The 20217-nt window shown below is 41.8% G+C and overlaps 1 protein-coding gene across 17 annotated transcripts in view; it reads left to right on the top strand.

Moving 5' to 3' along the window:
* Nucleotides 1–20217, top strand: part of LOC122968108 (disabled homolog 2-interacting protein-like) — a 149602-nt gene that overhangs the window by 96519 nt on the left and 32866 nt on the right. For 16 of the 17 annotated variants that reach the window (XM_044333061.1, XM_044333059.1, XM_044333058.1 and 13 more), the window contains 3 exons: nt 14314–14467; nt 16329–16427; nt 19158–19712. In XM_044333061.1, coding sequence (XP_044188996.1) covers nt 14314–14467; nt 16329–16427; nt 19158–19712 — 808 coding nt within the window. Of the gene's footprint in view, nt 1–2136; nt 2248–14313; nt 14468–16328; nt 16428–19157; nt 19713–20217 lie in introns of those variants that run through there. The other variant, XM_044333072.1, reaches the window with a different exon arrangement.

Raw genomic sequence — 20217 nt, 5'->3', positions numbered from 1 at the left:
CTTGCCTGGAATGCACTGTATCCACACGACTACTCTCCTCCGCTCCCCTCCCTCTCTTTTCTTTACCTCTGTGCAGGCAGGTGGTGCTCTACTAAGCAGGTTAGTGGTTAGCAGGGGAATAACTTCTCAGAGGCGAGGCCTCTCAGGGACTGCCTACAGACAGACAGTTAGCAGAGAGGGCCCCCGTCTCTCCAACCCTCTCTCATGACCCCGTGCTGTTGCCGTCTGCTGCTGTACACTTGGCTCATGACCTCGCGCATACCCACCCACACGCTCCTTGGCACGATTTGACATGGATTTTTCTCACAAAATCACATGGAATACAAATGCATTTCTCTTTGTGTGTGCATGCGTGTGTGTGTGTGTGTATGCACGGAAAGCTTGTTTCCACACATTAACGCACATAAACACATGCAAAATGTAAGAAGTCATGCAGCCACATGACTCATAAAGTACAGAAGACCATTGTTTGAAATGCATTTTCCTGTGAATAATGAAGATTTTGAGATAGCCTTTCTGCATTCCCCTCCTGCTACAGTGATTACAAACATATACCATAGATAGAATAGCCTCGCCCTGTCCCACATTATATTTGGGAACAGTCACACTCCAAATAACTCAATGAGGTATGATATTATCGCAACCCAGACCAGAGGAATGAGGAAATCCCCTAGAGTATTTAGTCTCCAGGCTTTGCTTTGGCTTTGTAGTTAACCTTTAACCAGCCCAGTCTCCACGACAGCAAGGCACGCAGGTCTGTTTATTTTTGATATGAGCAAGCAACTGTAGTCTATTGCATTCACTGAGGTGAGCGAGTACATCAAAACCTCCTCCGGTTTCACCTCCCGAATGATATTTATAATGTTTTGGAGCTGAAGATCCGGTCCACCTTTGGGGTCCGAGGACCTTTCCGCTGCTGAGTTAACAATTCATTCCATTGTTACGGTAGGCGACTGCTACCGGCTTTTACATAATGACGTCTATGTAATATCTGCAGACTGTTTAATGATTGAGCTCAACTATTCCCCCGTCGTCCAGGAAGCTTTTTTAATAAGAAATACTGAAACTGGTGCATGTCAAACCGGACCGGTTTCCATATTATAATTTCACAGGCAATGACTGGCGTTTCTGGGGCTTTTGGCTTTTTTTTTTTTCGGAGCTCAAACATCGAAGTGTGTTCTGACAGCGTGTCTCAGCTGTGACATCAGTCTTCCCTTACATGGACGCCAGCTGTGCGAAAACAACTATACGATACATCTGGTAGTTCCTCCCTAAACCTGGCTGGCCTCATTTTCTCCTCTTCTCTCTCACTCCCTCATTCCCCTTTTTTTTTGGCCTTCCTCCTTTTTTTTTTTTTCCTCCCTTTTCCTGGAGTCCCTCACCCCCACAGTCCAAGGATCCAGCAATTTTCCCACAGAGCGTGGCGCTGACGGCTGAGCCATTGTTTCCTGCTACAGGGAAACAGGGAGGGAGGGAGGGAGGGAGGAGGCAGGCTGACTTCCTGGCTGCCAGCTCGGGGTCTATGTCAGTGTGAGAAAAAAAGCAAGGGGAGACAGATCTGATGATGACAGAGCAACTGTATCACAGGGACTGACTTCAGCTTTAAAGATATAGATTTTTATTATATTTCTACAGTGTGTAGCACCTAAATAACTTCATAACAAGCTGTCATCCTCTTCCCTTTGTCACCCTGTTGTGGTTTAATTTTATATCCCTCTATTAAGAACAAAGACGGTAGGAGTCAGCTCTGACCTTTAATATAAGTAGCACAGAGATGGTATATCTGACTCCAACTTACAAAAAAGCTGCACACTTGAGCACTAATTTGCAGTAGGATATATCTGATAATTAATTATGTTTACATTAAAGTATTCTCTTATAAATAGCTGTATTTCTAACCACCTCTACCTTCATAAATCCATGGCACGATAGGGTTTACGCAATTACTTCATAGCAATATAATGTTTCCTCAGAGTATAGGCAGGCTCGTCCTATATAACAGCGCTGTCTTTTTAAATGAGATGTGGAGAGGGGTGTGTTCGTAGCAACAGACATCCTTTGGGAGCGGTGTGGTGTAACTCAGAGGGCAGAGGCTCCAGCCACGTTCCCAGAGACTCAAAAATAGTCGGGAAAACACTGAGACCAGCCACTAGCGAGGAATGCGACCCAAAGAGAAGTCGTGCTTTTTAAGGGATCCAGCTAGGAGAGGTTCTGCTGCTGGACCATGTTTCACATATTCAGTAGATCGTAAGTGTCATTTTGTTTTAACGTTTTATTCATGTAACTTCTGTCTTTGCATCCACCCCCACGGTTCACTGAGTAACTATTTTTTTTTGCTTGATAAAATGCCATAAAGTACTTTCTGTCTGAGTTTGGAATGTATAGAAAGGTCAGGATAGTTAATTAAAAAAGAGGAATATTGCAGTAAAGCTGAATAGTTGGAGAGGAAGGTGCTGAGAGAAAAAGGAGGACACGTTCAGACTTGAACATGAAAACTATTCAGTGCCAGAGGCAAATCTTGGCTTTAGAGTGCAAATAAGATGTCAGTATTGACAGCACTCTCTACAATTTAGAGGCAATTATGTGCTAAAGCAACCTCACCTGTCTACATCTGATATTAATAAATATAAAAACCAGAACAAAATGGGAAAGGTTGTGTTTTCAAATACCTAGATATTGTATTTGCAGTCAAGAGTTTTTTTGCCATGTTGTGTGGGAAGAGAAGTCTCTGCCCTCTTTTTCTCCTTGTGAACTTGAGTGTTTGCCTGTTTCTTTGTCCAATGCCACGGGGGTGTTTGAATATTCAGGTCAAGAAGTGAAAAACACACACTTCCTCATCTCCTCTACTTCTTTTGCACATATAGTTCATCAGTTCCCCAAGCACTTAACAGTTACGCAATAGTTCAAGAGAAAAAGCTTTCTTGCTTGTAACTAATTTATGGGTTTTTTTTTTTCTCAATTCGTGCCACACAGATCGGAATGATAATTATACATTTTTTGGATGCAGTTTGGTTTTTCTTTTCCTTGCAAACATACAGCGGTATCATGGAAGCTTACACACATGCACATTAGCACATGAGCACAGATGCACACACACATACACCATTTCTCTGACCTTAGCGTGCCATAAGTATTCTCAGCCTCACGGTCAAGGCTGAGTCATACCTGCTAATATGTGACTTGTCTTGCCCCTAATAGTTAATTATTGTCTCTGTGGCGCTGTCTGATTAAAGCATACTTCTAATTCCACAGCTGGTGTAATCAAATGACAAATCGATAACGGCCAATGAGGAAGAAGAACAGGAAAAACTCAGAGTAGAATAGATCTATTGTGTGAGTGTATATGCTATTGGAGGGTGTTAGTAATACGACATATATACAGTGTGATATTTCACTGATTCGCACCATGAAATTGTCTTTTCTCCTGCTTTTTTTCCTAATAAAGTCAGGTTATAACGTGGAAGGGCAGCTTCTCAAACCCCCTCTGACACCTCGGTGCCCTTCAGGGTTTGACAGTAAGGCTTGCTGGATGGCCCGAAGCCAGAGGATAAGTCAGTTAATTGGACAGAGATTGGCCCAGTTAGGCCAGCGTTTTTTGCACTATCCCCCTGTCTTACTATGGTGATAACTATATCATCTTTGCCTCTCTATCTTCTACTCTTCTCTCTGCTGTGGTATTTCAGTGCAGAATTTAATGAGTGCTTATGCTGCTGTGTAAGTACTTTGAATTACAAAGCGAAAAGTAAAAAAAAAAAGATGTTTCTTTTGTTGTAAAAATCCATTTCCTTAGGTTTGAAATAATGAATAGAACCTGACCCGTCAAGGTTGTTTGTTGGCAAGTTTCAAAGCGGGTTGAGGTGGCTGATTTTTAAAAGCGTCTATAATTATCACAATTGCATACTCAGGAAGCAGCCATTGTCTAACACATATTTCAGAAAGTCAGATATCTGATTTATTAAGAACTGATTAATGTCCCTGCAGTATGGATGAATCAGTTATTCATATTTGTATTTATTGTTTAGCAGTCACGTTGCTGCTGTGTATTATAAAATGCACAAGTGGCACAAATTTAACAAAGAAACAATAGCTACAGAATATTTTATTTATGTTTTTTGCTGATGAAATAATCAATCTCTGGCCCATGACCTCACCATTCCCACATTCAAATTATTATTCATAGTGTAAGTTAAGTAAAGTTCTTGTTTTTCCTCAACTTTGGTAATGAAGTTATTTAGGACAGAGATTAAAAAAAAGAGGAATAAAGCTCTTTTCAGTTCTTCTGCTCAGTCTTCCAAGAAAAATAGAATTAGATAAATGTTACAGTTTTTCAAGTCCGTCTTGAATGCCCATCTGTACACTGAAAGAGTTATTGGTCACTGCAGTTGTTCCTAATGCAATTCCACGGTAAGAGATGGGGGACAAAATTAAGAGTTGCAACGATTAGTCAGTTAATCAATTAGTCGATTGACAGAACTATTTTGATAATCGTTTGCCAAAATTCTCCGGTTTCAACCCTTTTAAATGAATATAATATAATACAAATTCATATTTTCTGGTTTCTTGGGCTTCCTTGGGCTTTGGGAAACAGTAATTGACATTTCTCACCACTCTCATAACTAATCAATTAATAATTGCCAGATTAATCGATAATGAAAATAAACCTATTAGTTGCAGCACTAGACAAAATCCACAGTCCTCTTTAGTGCAAACTGTCAAGCTAATATGAGGCCTTTTGTTCCACCAGACATCATTTCTGATGTCTTGCTGAGCTACGGTGGAGGGGTAACACAAACAGAGAGTATTGTACTAAAAGACTTTAAACTTACATACGGGCATGTGAGTATTGTTTGTAAAAAATTTTGAACTTATCCTTTAATGTCTTTTAAACTATTGTAGTGATGCAAACACTCATATATATGCTTGTTCTGTAAATACTGTGTATTACATTTCATTGCGATAAATAATTCATGGGTCATATGTGAGGCGTTGCTGTAACACAGTTTCTAAAGGCGAAAGCATTTTAAAGAACATGCTGTATTTTCTTCTTCTGTTCCTCCCATTTCTGGCAGCGTGGTGTGTGAATGTGTGTGTGTGTGTGGGTAAAACTGTGCCAGGCAGGGACATGAAGTCGCGAGACAAGAGTATTCCACCGGGCTGTATGACAAAAATTGTGTTTATTCATCATGAAGCCATTTTCAATCAATTATGCGTTTTTTTTTCTCGCATGTTACATAAAGTGCATTGTTTAAATCATCAATATACCAATCACACTGATGCTTGAGTTCCCAGAAGACCATTAGTCATTTATATGACATTTGACCTTTCTCCTCTGTCCTTAGCTACTACTTAAAGAGTCACTCATTAGTGTGACCTTTAACCTCATTATAATTTCCCTGTCATTGCAATGTTTGGACAAACAGCCACAGGCAGACATTCATTGGGTGTAACACAGTCTATTGTACTGTAGAAGCTACATAATGTGCTCCGATGACCCTTTGACTCTTGGCTCTTAAAACTCAATAAGAGAAATAAGATGATTGAAAAGGATTCGCCACATGTTTGACATCCTGCAGAGTTTGGCACAAAGTAATACCCCGATGAAATCATCCCGAATGTTAAAAACTTAACCGTCCGCACAGATCATCACAGGTAATTGGCATGCTAAGTTTCGCAGCTGCTAGCGCGATCTTCTGCATCCAGCGGTTATATTCGCGGCCAGCTGTTCTGTTCTCTTTCATTCAGCACATGACTTCAGAGCCAAAACCCCAGCCCGTCCCCCCTTGCTCCACAGCAGCTCTTCAGCGCTCCGTATTGGTCTCCTGCAGTGAGTGTCCTAGCAGATGTTACACTGAATTACCTCCCAGCCTAGCAGGGAGGCCGCTCTCTCTCACTGTAATCAAGCTGTGCATGCGTGTGTATGTGTGTTACTAGACAGCCTGGCTCAATGGCTGTGTTAGCTCTTTCCAACAGTTGTTCTCCAACCACCTGATCTCAGTTACCAGCCAAGCTTTCCCACAATGTAGCACGTCTGCCAGCGCTCTGAGTCAGGCATCCCTGCAGACTCCTAAAAAAGGGAAGGAGCTTTTAGGAGATACCGAATGCTAAAGCTAGCTCCGTCCTTTCCTGTGTATGTGTGTTTCTTTAGCAGGGAGGGGTGTGTGCGTGTGTTTGCATGTGCCTCATTCTTGCCTTTAAAAGCTTCCTTCCTCCCTGTAAATGAAAGGCCGTCTTTGTGCGGCCTAGAGGACTCCCTCTATACTTTGAGCTAATGTGCGCTCCCATCTATAGGTCCCTTAGTTTTCTTCACATAAGTGGTCACACCATAGCTTCAGTTTTTTTATTCCCTCTTGTTTGGTGCATTGATGCCCGGGGGCAGCGTCTCTCTCTCTTCCCTCTTTCCAGCGTAATCTCTCTTTTGTCTTGTATGCATTAGACCGCTGGCAGTGCGAGAGCCCAAAGAGCCGAAGCCATCAACCAGCACAGGTGCCGCAAAGCACTAATGCACTAAATGTGGAGCAACATAGATATGACTGTGCCCGCTCATCTATGTTGCCCATCTGTCTAAATGAACATTTTTGCTTCTTTTTTTTTTTTTCTCCTTTCTCTGTCATTGTTATCGCTTTCATAGCCATACGGCACAGCCAATCAAGACTCACGGAGGTCACGGATGGATGAGCAGAAAGGGAGCTTTTTGATTTAGAGTGTCAGTCTTGATGTGATGTGTGGAAATTTTCCTCTTAGGCTTATCGGCAGAGGGACCGGTAGCGGAGGCCGTCGCATTAACTGCTGCATCTCAAGCTCGCTCCCCCATCCATCTCAACCTGTCTCGGTCTCCGGAGATCATTCTCTCTCCAGCAGTGTGTCTGACTTTGACAGTGAATGAGGTTTGCTCTGCTGTTCTGTTGACTGGATCTTCTAGCCGTCCTGATTGGTGTTTGGGCTCCAAGGCAGCCACATGTCAGTGGTTCAGCTCACACATCCACCGTTCTGCACCAGCAGCAACTGACAGGATCCCCCTCGTCTCTCTCCTTTGCCCCTTCTCGACTACACTTCTTTCAGCCTCTCGCCATGGGCCAGACATTTGTTTTGTTTTGTTGTCTATATTCTCTCACTACCCATCACCCACCTGTTCACTTCGGCGCAGATGACAATCGACAGATGGCGAGTTGATGCACAAAAAACACTTTTTTTTTTTTTTTACAGGATTACTAAATCCGTTGTCTTTCTGAGGTACAATTCTGAGTCTATATGCAGCAAGCTGCTCTCTGAGCCGATAGTGCCTCATTATTCATGCTGAGCACTGAGAAACACCAACCACATCTGCTTGGATCAAATGAGCGATCAGGCCCGTGACAGAGCACTCTGCAATGTGACAGACACTTAGTTGTTTCATCGCGGCCTGTGGTCCTTTCCACTGAGTCAGCGACAAAGCAGTGGGAATAATGGACACTTCATTGTGTGAGGCTTGATGCATGAATAATGGTTTATTTGTCCGGTTGCCTGTCTCTGCAGTGCATGTGTTTCATAATCAAGCTTGAACAATTACTGTGTGATTGTGTGTGTGTGTGTGTGTGTGCGTTTTTCTGTTAACTGTGATGTTTTTTTTTTCCGCTTTGATGTTCGAGTTAGGGCTCAGGTGTTTACAGAGCGCTCGGTGTTGCCGACCGGCTAGGATTTTTTCGATTTTAAGCACCATCTCCAAGCCAAGCCAGCTGTTAGGAGAACGCTGCAAGGACAAACATGATGAAAACTTTGCAACCTCGCCCTAAGTACACTAAACCACCTGTCTATCCACTGCGCCGCAGTTCTTTCCAAATCATCTCATCTGGTTTCATACCTACATGTTGGCCAAGCTCATTAAGACCAGATTTGTCTCTTAACACTGTAAAAGGAGATATTCATGCTTGTGCGCGGGCTCGCATCGTGGAAAACATGTTAAGATGTTGTAATGATATACAGACACTCTTAGTGAGGTGTTGCCTCTAGAACTGCATTTCAAAATATATTCCCTCGTTTTTGATGATGGTGGTAGAGAGTGCTGTCTTACACATGGCTCCGAAATCTCCCATAGGTGTTGAATCGGGTGACAGTCTGTCATCTGTGAAGCCCGTAGTGTATGATTCACATCGTTTTCATACTCATCAAACTAGCCAAGGACCCCTCAAACCTCGTATTTAGCCATCTGCATTCATTATGTTCCTCAACTCATTCATTCAGGTTTTTTTCCTTTAACATGACATTATATCTATATTGCAGACTATCTGTCTTAAGTGGATTACTATATAATAAGTTTTATCCTCCATAGGAATACTGGCACTCCTTACAGCACACCCCTTGCAACATTTCGACCTTGCAGGTACTACCAGCCTCTCCTTCTCCTTCACGTCATGTTTACTCTCATGTGTTTTATTCGACAGAGAGAATTGTGGCTCATCAAAAGTTAACAAATAATTGCTGTGCCAGTCTGTAAGTGGAAAGTGTATCGATCGGTGTAAATGCCGGTCTAAAGGCAAAGCAAAATACTGTGTAAACAAAGTGCAGGACAGTAACCACAGTAAACATAGTTAGCAAGAGGACTTCATCAGGGCCACTTAACTCTTAATTTTAATACTTCATTTTGTTTTTATGTTGTCAGAAGCTTTAGATTTGGTCATTAGGGCAATTACGCCTGTTGTTTATTACAGTAACGTGAGTTGAAGCTCAGAACAAAGAGGCTGTTATTTCCTATGTGAAGATTAGCACCTCTTCACATGGACTTTAATGTGCTGTTGTTGTTGTTGTACATGTGATAGTTACGAAACAGCGCATACTCTCACAGGATGTAGAGTTTCAGAGTGCCGTTATTTGGATTTGCAGTACATTAATTCAGCCTATCTTGAGCTATCAGTACAAACATAGTCCCCTGTGGTGCAGCCAGCTAGCCAGCAAGTCAGTGTGTTAGAAGTCTAAGTGCTCTGACGCCTATATGGGCCTGAGGTTTCAGACTATATCAGATCCCAGACAGGCTATCAGATGAACTCTCTTTACAGGATGCAGAGACAAAGCATGCTGGGTGCAGCCCAGACACACTCAGAATCCATTACTCTGCTCTACTCTCCCCGGCACTTACTCCTAACTGAGTTTCTATTGAACCTTAGCAGGGCACAGAGCGTCTAGTTGTCAGACCGTGCTGATAGGATTTGGCCTAATGCAGTGACATAAATTCCAAAATAGTGAACGTACATTTACTTCAGCAGCCAACTAAGTGTTCAGATGATGAAAATCTCAATGTAAAAGATAACTCAGCACCACTGAAGAAGATCTACTTTATTTAACTGTGTTGCGGCATGTGGCCCTCACCGAGCGAAGAGTTATCGAGGGCATTTTCACTCTTCATCCCTACTCCTTTCAAACTCGTTTTTAAGTTTTCATCTTGTGCATAAAAAAAAAAAACGATGGGAGAATTCTGAAATATCCCCAGAAATCTTGCAAAAAAAAAGATTCTGCAGTTGACTAAAGTGTAAAAGTTGGCATACCGAAAGAGGAACAACGTCAAAAAGGCTGACAGAAACAGATTTGACTATCACTATCACTGATAAAAAACCACCGCAGCTACAAATGCCATTTAGTTGGGAGGCAGCAATGAAATGCCATGATGTTACTGGTGCTCCATTAATTATGTAACCATGTCACATCTTTTTAAGTGTATTTACATAAACATACCTAATGGAAACACGCACCAATTCACACTTATCTTGCTGAAATTTCACTAACTTTAATGGAAAATAAATGAAATGCAAAACACACTCTTCACACAAGCAGTCCCTTTATGTGTCCAGGTATAAGGCATTATAGATACAATATGAGCTGTGCTCTTTGCAACATCACCTGTAATTCTTTACAAAGACTGTTCTTTATGGCTTGACCTTTTTAATTATGTATTTCACTACAGGGATGTATATAGTTGGGTCTGCGTATAGAAGCTGTATAGAAGTTTCTGAACTGTCAGATGCCCGTGTATCTCCTGCATAACATCTGAAATATTTAGATTGCCTGAATGAAGTCCAGAAGATGAAGAGGGATAGATTGATCGGTCGCCAAGAGAGGAGACGGGAGATAAACAGAGAACGAGAGATAAACAGAACACTGAAAGAGGAGCGACCGGGGATGGAAAGAAGTGTACCAAAGAATCCACCTAATATAAACTAGACCTCCCACCTCAGGTAAACACTGAACGAGAGAAAGAGAGGATAGAAGGGAAACGCAGGCAGAGAGTATCGGAGGATTGTCAAGGACAAAGAAGGACTTTTGCTGAGAATAGAAGATGCTGGGGGGGTGGGGGGGGGGGACCAAAGAATAGAGAAACGAGGAGACGAGAACAGCGAGCCCTTCTTGTAATGCGAGTTGTTATTTGCGGCGGCTGACATGAACAGTGTGTCAAAACGGGTGATATAGAAGTTATGAGCAGATTTCACACGCCAGACAGTCTCTCATTGTCATTATTACAAAGTGTCCGACCAAAAGGCTGTAAATTACACGTTACAGTACAATTTAATACAGCGCCATACAGATGACAGGCAGCATTATTATTCATCAGTTCGTACTTTCACAGTCTCCCACCATCTCCACTGACACTAATGTTCTTATAATACGATATGCCGAGAGAAAAAGAAAATCATAATAGAAGAATAAAATATATTTATTTTTGAGATTGGATTCCTCTTTCTGTTGCAATTTCTCTGTACAACATGCGGGAAATTACTCCAGAGGAGCTGCTATTGGCAAGCCACTCTGGCAGCATGTTCCAGTCCATTTTCACAGGAAAAATGCTTACATGCTTCCGATTAGTTGTGGCTAAATGTTAGAAATGTGCTACTAGTTAATTAAAATGTCTGATAACATTTATTGCATTGTACCTTTTCTTTTTTTTTTTTTAATGAAAGAAACACACAGCTGATCGACTACTGCACAGAGAGTTGTGAGTTGTGTTCTGGTCTGCTGGGGGCCGGCTGTACCAACAGGGCTTATACGTGGTCTTAAGCTGAGTCGATCGTAACTCGGTGTTCTATGTCCTAACCTGATAGGCCTAATACGCCGGTTGCACCATCTAGGCTTAAGCCTTCTTCTCTCTAAGACCGGGCGTAAATCTTTCGCCTAGTCAGGAGCAGGCGGAAAGTCAAAATCTTTGCCTCACTCCGTAGGTCTTTCAACTTTTTCCATACATCATTTTCTGAACGAAGGCTGCTCAAGTCCGAACAATAATTTACGGCCTCCGTTATTTCTCTTCAAGTCAACTGCTTCGTCTTATTTTGTTATTATTTTGGACTGCTTGGCAGTCAGCTGGCTGTACAGCTCTATTAATTTTCTTATCTAAATGTCTGTGAAATTGCCTTTTCTTTTTCTTTGATCTTCCATAATGTTGCCGCAAATTAGAAATGATTAGCTACAAATTAGCAAGACAGAGGAGATTGTTAACAATGTATCCTAGCAACACGTGTTGCTAGGCAATCGCTATAGTCTTATGGGCATTCACATGGACGCGCAAGACCGGGCATAGTTAAGACTAGGCTTAAGTTTGGTTGATGTAAAGTCCATTCTAAAGACTGGTCTTAACAAACACCGACTTAGCAGTTAGGACCAGGCTTAGTTGAGACCAGTTTGTTCAACCATCCCTGAGCTCATTTTATATAAATGTTTCCCTCAATTAGTCTGTTTGTGAGATGTAGAAACATCATCATGCAGGTTCGGGGTCTGTTGACCAAGGTTCACATATAAGGTTCTCATCCCTTCCTGTCTCCACAACAGCACATCCCACCAGAAAGCCCCTGTTTCCGCTCCTCTCCGCTCACTTGACTCGCTCTCTGTTCTGCCCAGTACCCAGTCAGCCAATCACAAAGCAGATCTAGATGCAAAGACGCTTCCTCTGCAGCTGTGCTTTGGCATATAGTAGGAGCTAGTAAAACTGGATTCTCATTGCAAAGCTATCCTTGAGGTGTTTGCACATATGTTTTTTTTGTTTTTTTCGTTGTATGTTTTTTTCAGAGGGTAAAATGTGCCTGTGTGTGTGTGTGTGTGTGTGTGTGTGTGTGTGTGTGTGTGTGTGTGTGTGTGTGTGTGAGCAAGAAAAAAATAGGTGCATAGAGAGTTGAGATCATTGTCTACTTCACATTGGACAGAGGATTTAACAGTAAAGCTGGCTGACTGTACAAAGGGCCGCATGCGGTCACTAATCTTTCATTACGCCTGCTGCATTTTTTTTTTTTTTTTTTTCCTGGAATGCTCTTCTTTTAGTCCACAGAAAAGATGTACAGTGCACACACACTCACACAAGCTCACACGCATACATGGGATTAGTGTGTAAGCCCTCCATAGAGGGCATTATTAAAATAACGTTCTCACTCATTACACTAGTAATTGAACCCCTGTCTTCTTCATCCTGCCAGTGTGTGAGTGTCAGGGGGTAATGTTTATGTCACTGCTTACATCCCCCACTAGTATATTTAGCTTTTCATCCTCTTATGACTGCGAGGCTGACTGGACGACGGGGTAAGGTTGATGGTTAATGGAAACGCAAGAGCACAGAGGGCTGGTGTTTGACTCTGTATGTGACCTAAGATGACTCACTTTTAGTTCTCTTTATGGCATGTTGGAGAATAATTTAAAGGATATGGCTGGCCATCTTCTATATTTTTCTTATTGTCAACAAATCAACAATGAATAGATCCTACTTACAAGTATTATGTGTGTATCTAAAGCCTGATATATCTTATTCCTCTGCATGGTAGACCAAAAGCACGTCAATGAGCAACACTGGCTCATCGGGTGACATGTTCCTTCGCCCGGAAGATTACAGCATTGTGCTACATATCACAATCTCTTCACTTTGTTCTACATTGTACATTTCACAAAGACCATCAGTACACAGTCAAGAGGTTTATGATATGTGGTACAACAAGCTAGCAAAGCACTGTAAACTGAGCCGCATTCCTGCGCATGTGCAATGGCGTCTGTTTTACAGAGAACTACTCTCCTGAGACTGAAAACATGATCGCTATTAATAGACTTTGGAGCTGTTTCTAAACAAACGACTGTGACCATAATCTTCTGCACAGAGGAAAATTATATATCAAGCATTGGATACACAATGCTTATAAGAAGGTACAGTTCATTGTTGGTGTGGCTCTGCATGACAATAAGAAAAATATAGAAAATTGCCAGCCTTATCCTTTAAATTTAAGTACTTCAGCATAACTGGTAGTTGTCGATGGTTAGATGGTTAGAAAAGCAAAATGTTGGTCCAAATATCCAATATAATCAAATACAACAGCTCTGCCATAAATACTACTTTTATGAAGCTTATACATTTTCAGTTTTTGTTGACATTATCAGAAAGGTGATAATTCTACTTTATGTTTATTATTGAGGTGGTAGTGGGTGCTGGTAGTGTACTGGAATGCATTATATTGAAAGGTGTTCCTAATATTTTGACACCCTCATGTATTTTAAACAAAATGTCAGGAATACTTTTCAATTGAATCCACCACCAACACCCTGCATTAGATTGCACAGGCGTTCTTAATAAAGTGCTTAGTGATTGTACACTGCATGGAGACATTTGCTCTTTCCTAGTGACAGTCACTCACTCTTAGCTCTTATAAAAACACAGGAAGTAGGGCGACATCAAACATAGCAAACAGTGGAAAGCTCTTTACTTTGTCTCCTAATCTTCTCTGGCTAAAAATGGCAGAGAAATCAGGCTCCATGGCTGTTTTTGTCAGAATATTGAACATTTTATGAGGTGAGCTCCTGTGAAAATGGGAGAAAGAGTTGACAGAGTTATGAGAACAGTGCAGTTTCTGCGGTGTGTGTTTGTTGAATTATGCTCCACAAAACAGATAGCAAGTGGTTTATCACTGTGAAGCACTCGGCCATTATCACAATATGGAAATTGTCCAAGCCTGACCTGATAATCAATGATATGAATTGCTTCCCATTTATAGTGGTTCCACCGCATCGGTTTGCAGTACAGCTTGATTCAAATCTTTCATGCTTTGTCATTCATTCATCGATGTTTCAAGTTGTAAATGAGAAATCACAAAGCATCCATTAGCGAGTGAGTGCATGAGCATGTGCTGATACAGTGTGCAAGCTTGTCATGCCGAAGACTCGCTGACTTAGAAGCAAGTCATGCATCCTCTCCTCGTCATCCTCACACATTCTTCTCTCACACTCACCATGAACACCCGCTAATATGCGCAATACATATGCTTCCTCTCTCTCACTTCCTCTGCAGGGTGACTCAGTTATCTCCCTCTTCTTCTGCTCTCCCTTTAGATCTCATCTGATGCCAAGGCTGAAGGAGTCTCGCTCCCATGAGTCATTGCTCAGCCCCAGCAGCGCTGTGGAAGCCCTGGACCTAAGTATGGAGGACGAGGTTATCATCAAGCCTGTTCACAGCAGCATCCTCGGGCAGGACTACTGCTTTGAGGTGAGGTGCCGCAAACGCACATAGAGTAAATGCAGACACAGTTACTCATTATCCACGGTCAGAAACATCCAATCTCCAAGCGTAAAGCTGCACCAATCAATATTTTTGTGTAAATAATGGGTCAAATGACTGAGTGTAATGTGAAAGGGGTTTTCCATAGTAACAAACCCACAGAGAATTATCACAACCTTATATCTCTGCATGCATTTCAGCAGCAAAAGCTCTAAAAGTTCACTTTAGTTCACTAGCTGATGAACATATCGGAGCATTTAGCTGATAATGAGCTGGATATTTCCTCCAGAAATTGGGGGAGACCAAAAACAGAGCAGGAAGGAGAGTGAATATCGGACTTCAATCGGGTGGACAGACGCCTCCACTCCAATTGAATGATAATGTCGCTCCATATCCGCAGGATGTGTTAATAGGCAACTGTTTGCCGACACATTGACCATAACTAAAGAAGGAGATGATATGTCAATGTTGTGTTTGAAGCTTGTACCGCTGCCATCGTTTGTAAGTTCTGCCGCATGTATCACTAATGCCTAGCAGAAGCTTAAGATTACGCTTTGTAGAAGGCTGATAAAACATTCAGCAGTTTAAATTAGTTTGCTTTTGGATTCTGGGTTAATTTTTGATGAAGTTATGATGCTGTGATTAGTTCCCAAGGGGAACAACAAAGCATTTTAAAATTTTGCTATAGCTGTGATTTGCTCTCTTCACCATAGCAACACTGGCTGAGGCTTATAAAATAGTGGAAGAAGTATTCCAATCCTTTACCTAAAGGATAAGGCTGATGATTATCTATATATATATTTTTTTATTATTAACAAATCTCATGTGCAGAGCCAAACCAACAATGAAATGACCCTACGTAAAAGTATTGTGTGTGTATATCCAAAGCCTGATATATCTTTTCCTCTGTGCTGTATTATGAACACGTCAATGTGCCAGACTGCTGCACTTGGTGACATGTTGCTTCACCCCAAAGATAACGATTACAGTAGTTTGTTTAGAAACAGCTCCAAAGACTAATAACAGCAATCACGTTTCCACTCTCCGGAGAGCAGTTCTGTGTAAGGCAGATGCCAGGCCAAGGCAGTTTTAATAGTTTTTGGACAACAACAGAGGTCCACAGCACAGTGGTGTAAGATATATCAGGCTTTGGATACACACACAATACTTGTAAGTAGGATCAATTCATTGTTGGTTTGGCTCTGCACATGAGATATGTTGACAATAAGAAAAAGACAAAATCGACAGCCATATTCTTTCAGTGGCAACATCCCCGTGATCATCAGTAGTGTGGTGTAATTTCCAACAGATTATGAAAGACATTGCTTCTAATTACTGTAAGTGTTAGCATGATGTGTGTACAAACACACAGTTGCAGCTGTAGCTGTTAGCCACAGCTGGGAGCCTTTGAGAGCCTGAGGGAGACAGAAATCCCTGAATACTTTCTATCTTACGCTGCCTACTGTAGACACCGTAAATCTCTCCACTGTTATCTGGCTGATTACATCATTCTGTGTCTTTATGCTATTTCCTGCTCTCTGTTCTTTCTCTGCATTTTTTTTTTAAATTATCCAGTTATCACCCATCATGCCAAGCACTCATCTCATTCCTCCGTCCGTTCACACCACTCAGTCATCCCTGAACACTGCCAAGTCATCTTCAGTCTCCTTATATCCACTTTTGTGTTTGTGTGTGTGTGTGTGTTGATGTGCTTCTTTGTCATTGTATTATTAATGGAGTAAGTTTAGAAAAAACTGTTTCTGTCCCACTTCTTCTCTGGCGTTGTTTTGCATGAAGTTTGATTATTAAAATATTAATTTCCCTCCTTCTTCTTCTGTCGCGGCGGTAGGTCACCACCTCCACAGGAAGCAAATGCTTTTCCTGCCGTTCATCAGCCGAGAGAGACAAATGGATGGAGAACCTGAGGAGAGCAGTACAACCCAACAAGGTACGTGTGTAAATACACAGTAGGTGGGATGAGACTGTGTGAAGCAATCAACACTTGAGTATATACAAGTGTCCCAATTCCAAACCACACGTTGCTACATTGATTAGGGTGAACGCAGCGAGCTATACGGTGTCGTAACTCATACAGCAATGCAATCTGATCATTTTAAATCCAGCTGCGATCCTCCTGCACCGTGCACCTCGAGAGCAGAGGGCACACGTCGCAGGGAAAAATACCAAGACTGTTTTCTCCTTTGTGCATCGACACCATCTGCAATCTCGACAAACACAGCTGTGTCAGAGGGAGAGTGGCAAACATGTCGAGCCGAGAAGTAAATCCTAATCTCACAGCATCTTTGCTCCTTCATCTGTCATTATTTAGCAAATTACTCACTAATTAGAACTTCAGCAAAAAAGTTTCCTAATGGCGTTTAAGTCCTCGTCGTCCTCAGCTCTTTTTTGCAGCGCTGTGCTATTCCTCTATGTTAACGTGCATTTTTAATTATTGTATGATTTTGAGAGATTAGATGCGTTGCAGTGTTTTTTGTCAAATGTAAAAAAAAATGGAAGCAGATACTGGAATTATTTGGAGTTCTCTGTAATTTTATGAAATCTCCAGCAAAGGGGAGGACAAGAAAAAGATTCAAGAAACCTTACAAGTCAGTCATTTCATTCACTGAAATATATATTTTGCTCCTAAAGGACTAAATCTTAATCTATAATGATCTACAATAACAGAGTACATATCGATCAACAGAGAAAAAAAACGGACAGGTTGTTAAGTAGGATACACGCAGAACTCAACCGTGTTGACTTTTTGATTTGCAGGTCAATATTTGATACTATGACCTCGCCCTTTTCTTGTTGCTGGTGTTCGGTAGGAGGAAGGAGATGCTCACATAGTAAAGACAAGGAAAGAAAAAAAAATACATTCAGTCATGTTCAATACCTATCTGCCAGAGATAATCAGTGTAAATGAAACACACGGTGGTCCAAACGCTGAACCTGCACAATTCAACTCCTGTATAAGAGGGAGGATAATTACGGGTAATTATGATAATAGGCAATTTACAGAGGGTATCATCTATGCGGGATGGTGTTTGATAGCAAATGCACTTCAGGGTGAATGAAGAGATACACGTAACAAGGTTTAATTTCTATTTGACTGTATGGAGCACCTTTATTTACAGTAAAGGTAAGGTAAATTCGGTTGTGTCAACAGACATACATCTGGAGAGGAAACACTTCTAACAAGGCAAACTGACTTGACAATAAGAGTAAATTAATCATCAGGATTAATGCATCATTCTTCAAGGTGTGTGAGCCTGTAAAGATGTAGATGTTACATACAAGAAGGACGTTTAGGGACAAAGCAGAATAGAAGACACAGTGTTTGATGAGACGTTGTTGATTTCCTATTTAGTAGAGCTGTTCTCTGATTAGGGCGCGCTGGCTGACTCAGCACATGAAATCTTTAGGCATCTTCGGGTAGAGATAAATAAGGAAGGAAAGTGGTTGCTTATCACTGCCGATGTCTGAAGGAGGAGTTGTTCTCAGGATTTGTGTAGGATGAACCTCGATCACTCGAAACGTCTCGAGATCCGGGTGCGAGAGTCGATTAGGAGATGAATGCGGTGTTTGTGGATAAACGTGTGGAGAATGTGGGAATTGGGAGTGAAGGGAAATTGAGGTGTTTTTTTTTTTTTGTTGGACAGTGGATGGAAATAAATATTTCTTTTAGGGGCCCTGACTTGTTATTTTAAGAGCTATGAAAAATGCCTCTGCAATGTTTTGGAGAGTTCTGTGGAAAGGCTCTGCTATCTCTTTGAGCCAGTTCTTCTCACAGATAATGAGATCTCTTCTACTTTCTACAAGAAGGTGACGGTGAGACACGATCCTCTTGACCCGCACATCTCCTGATGTTTCACTAGAGTCGACTATACGCCTTTTTTTTTTTCATGCCTTGACTTTTAGCTTTCACCTCGTAAGGAAACACCTTGAATGACCCGCAGACGCATTAAAGATAAGATGAAATGTTCAGAAACACCTCATATGAGACAGAATTTAATTATGAAGAGCCATAAAAGCATTCGAGATAAATTCAGTCGTATTACAGAGGACGGTGTTTTTGTCGACAGCATGAAAAGCATCCAGATAATGTTGAGTTTTCTTAAGAGAAGCTACCAGTAGTTCAAACATCCCAATGCTCTCCTTGCGATTAGAGGCTCTGGTATTTCTTTTTAATAATGTAATTATTAGTTCCTCTTTTCATTGCCTCATTTTCCGAGGTAGTTTTCAAGGCAATCTGAATAATGGCCCAAAAATATGCCCTGCTCCTGGCAAAATCAATTGATGACATAAGAATGGGTGAGTACTCTGTGAAATAATGTAGGAGTGAGATTTTTTGTAGCTCTTTAATGACTGGAAACAGGAGAGAGAGAGAGCGGATTTTGAATCGCTACTGTGAAGTGATGAAGTACTTTCTGAAATGTTTGTCTTTTGAAAAGGTGAAACTTCAAAATCAGGGTTTGAAGCAGGCAGCGTTTGAGTTATTTTGTTTATAAGATCTTCTTAATATGTTGTTAGATTCATTCTCAGGTCAGTGATTGTCATCCAATACATGTCCTCCCGCTGAAATAAATTTTTTCTTCAACTTCCCAGTGGTGTGATTGTTGGCAAAACTGTGTTTAAAGACCTTACTAAACCACTATCTATCATCTCCTGTCTCCAGGACAACAGCCGTCGGGTGGAGAACATGTTGAGGCTGTGGATCATCGAGGCCAAGGACCTGCCAGCCAAAAAGAAATACTTCTGCGAGCTTTGTCTGGATGACTCACTCTACGCCCGCACCACCTGTAAGCTCAAGGCTGACAACGTCTTTTGGGGAGAGCACTTTGAGTTCAACAACCTGCCCGCTGTCATGAGCATCACGGCCCACCTCTACAAAGACACGGACAAGAAGAAAAAGAAAGATAAAAATAATTACATCGGACTCGTTAATATCCCCGTCGCAGCTGTTACCGGGCGACAGTTTGTGGAGAAGTGGTATCCAGTCAGCACACCAAACCCCCCTAAAGGCAAGACATCTGGACCTATGATCAGGATCAAGGCACGCTATCAGAGTATGAACATCCTTCCCATGGAGATGTACAAGGAGTTTGCAGAGTACACCACCAATAACTACATGCTGCTGTGCTCGGTGCTTGAGCCCGGGATTAGCGTCAAGAACAAGGAAGAGATGGCGTGTGCACTGGTGCACATTCTACAGAGCACTGGCAAGGCCAAGGTAAAGTACCAATAACAAGATTTATTTCCATTTTCCCCCACGTTTGTACTCTACGGACGATTATCTCGCCATGAGTACTGACGAGACATTATAAAGTACAGTGAGGTTAACTACCCCTCCGCTGCCTGCTCATCTTATGAACTTTTGAACCCCATAGCCGTAATAACACACAGACAAAGACCAGACAGACAGGTGATTTCCTCTCGGTGCACCAGCCTGTATTACATTTTTAACTCAAGCTAATCCCTTACATGTATCCCCTGCAGTGCTTCACGGCATACCGATGCAGGACAGAAGCACAATATATCCACCGCTGTCTGTAGCATCGCAAGCATGGGGGAGATTAGTCTACCACAGTAGGAGCCCGGTCTCCCATGACAGCAGGCCGTCGGACTCAGATAATCTTCATCGATCCGAAGCTGTATTTTACTTTTACTTTGACTGCACAACTTTTGTCTTTGGAAGGCGGTGAAACAGTTGTTGACATCATTTTGACCCCGCATAT

This window comes from Thunnus albacares, chromosome 18, assembly GCF_914725855.1.
Source record: "Thunnus albacares chromosome 18, fThuAlb1.1, whole genome shotgun sequence".
NCBI classification, from domain to species: Eukaryota; Metazoa; Chordata; class Actinopteri; order Scombriformes; family Scombridae; genus Thunnus; species Thunnus albacares.
This window is presented reverse-complemented; position numbering and strand designations above follow the sequence as displayed.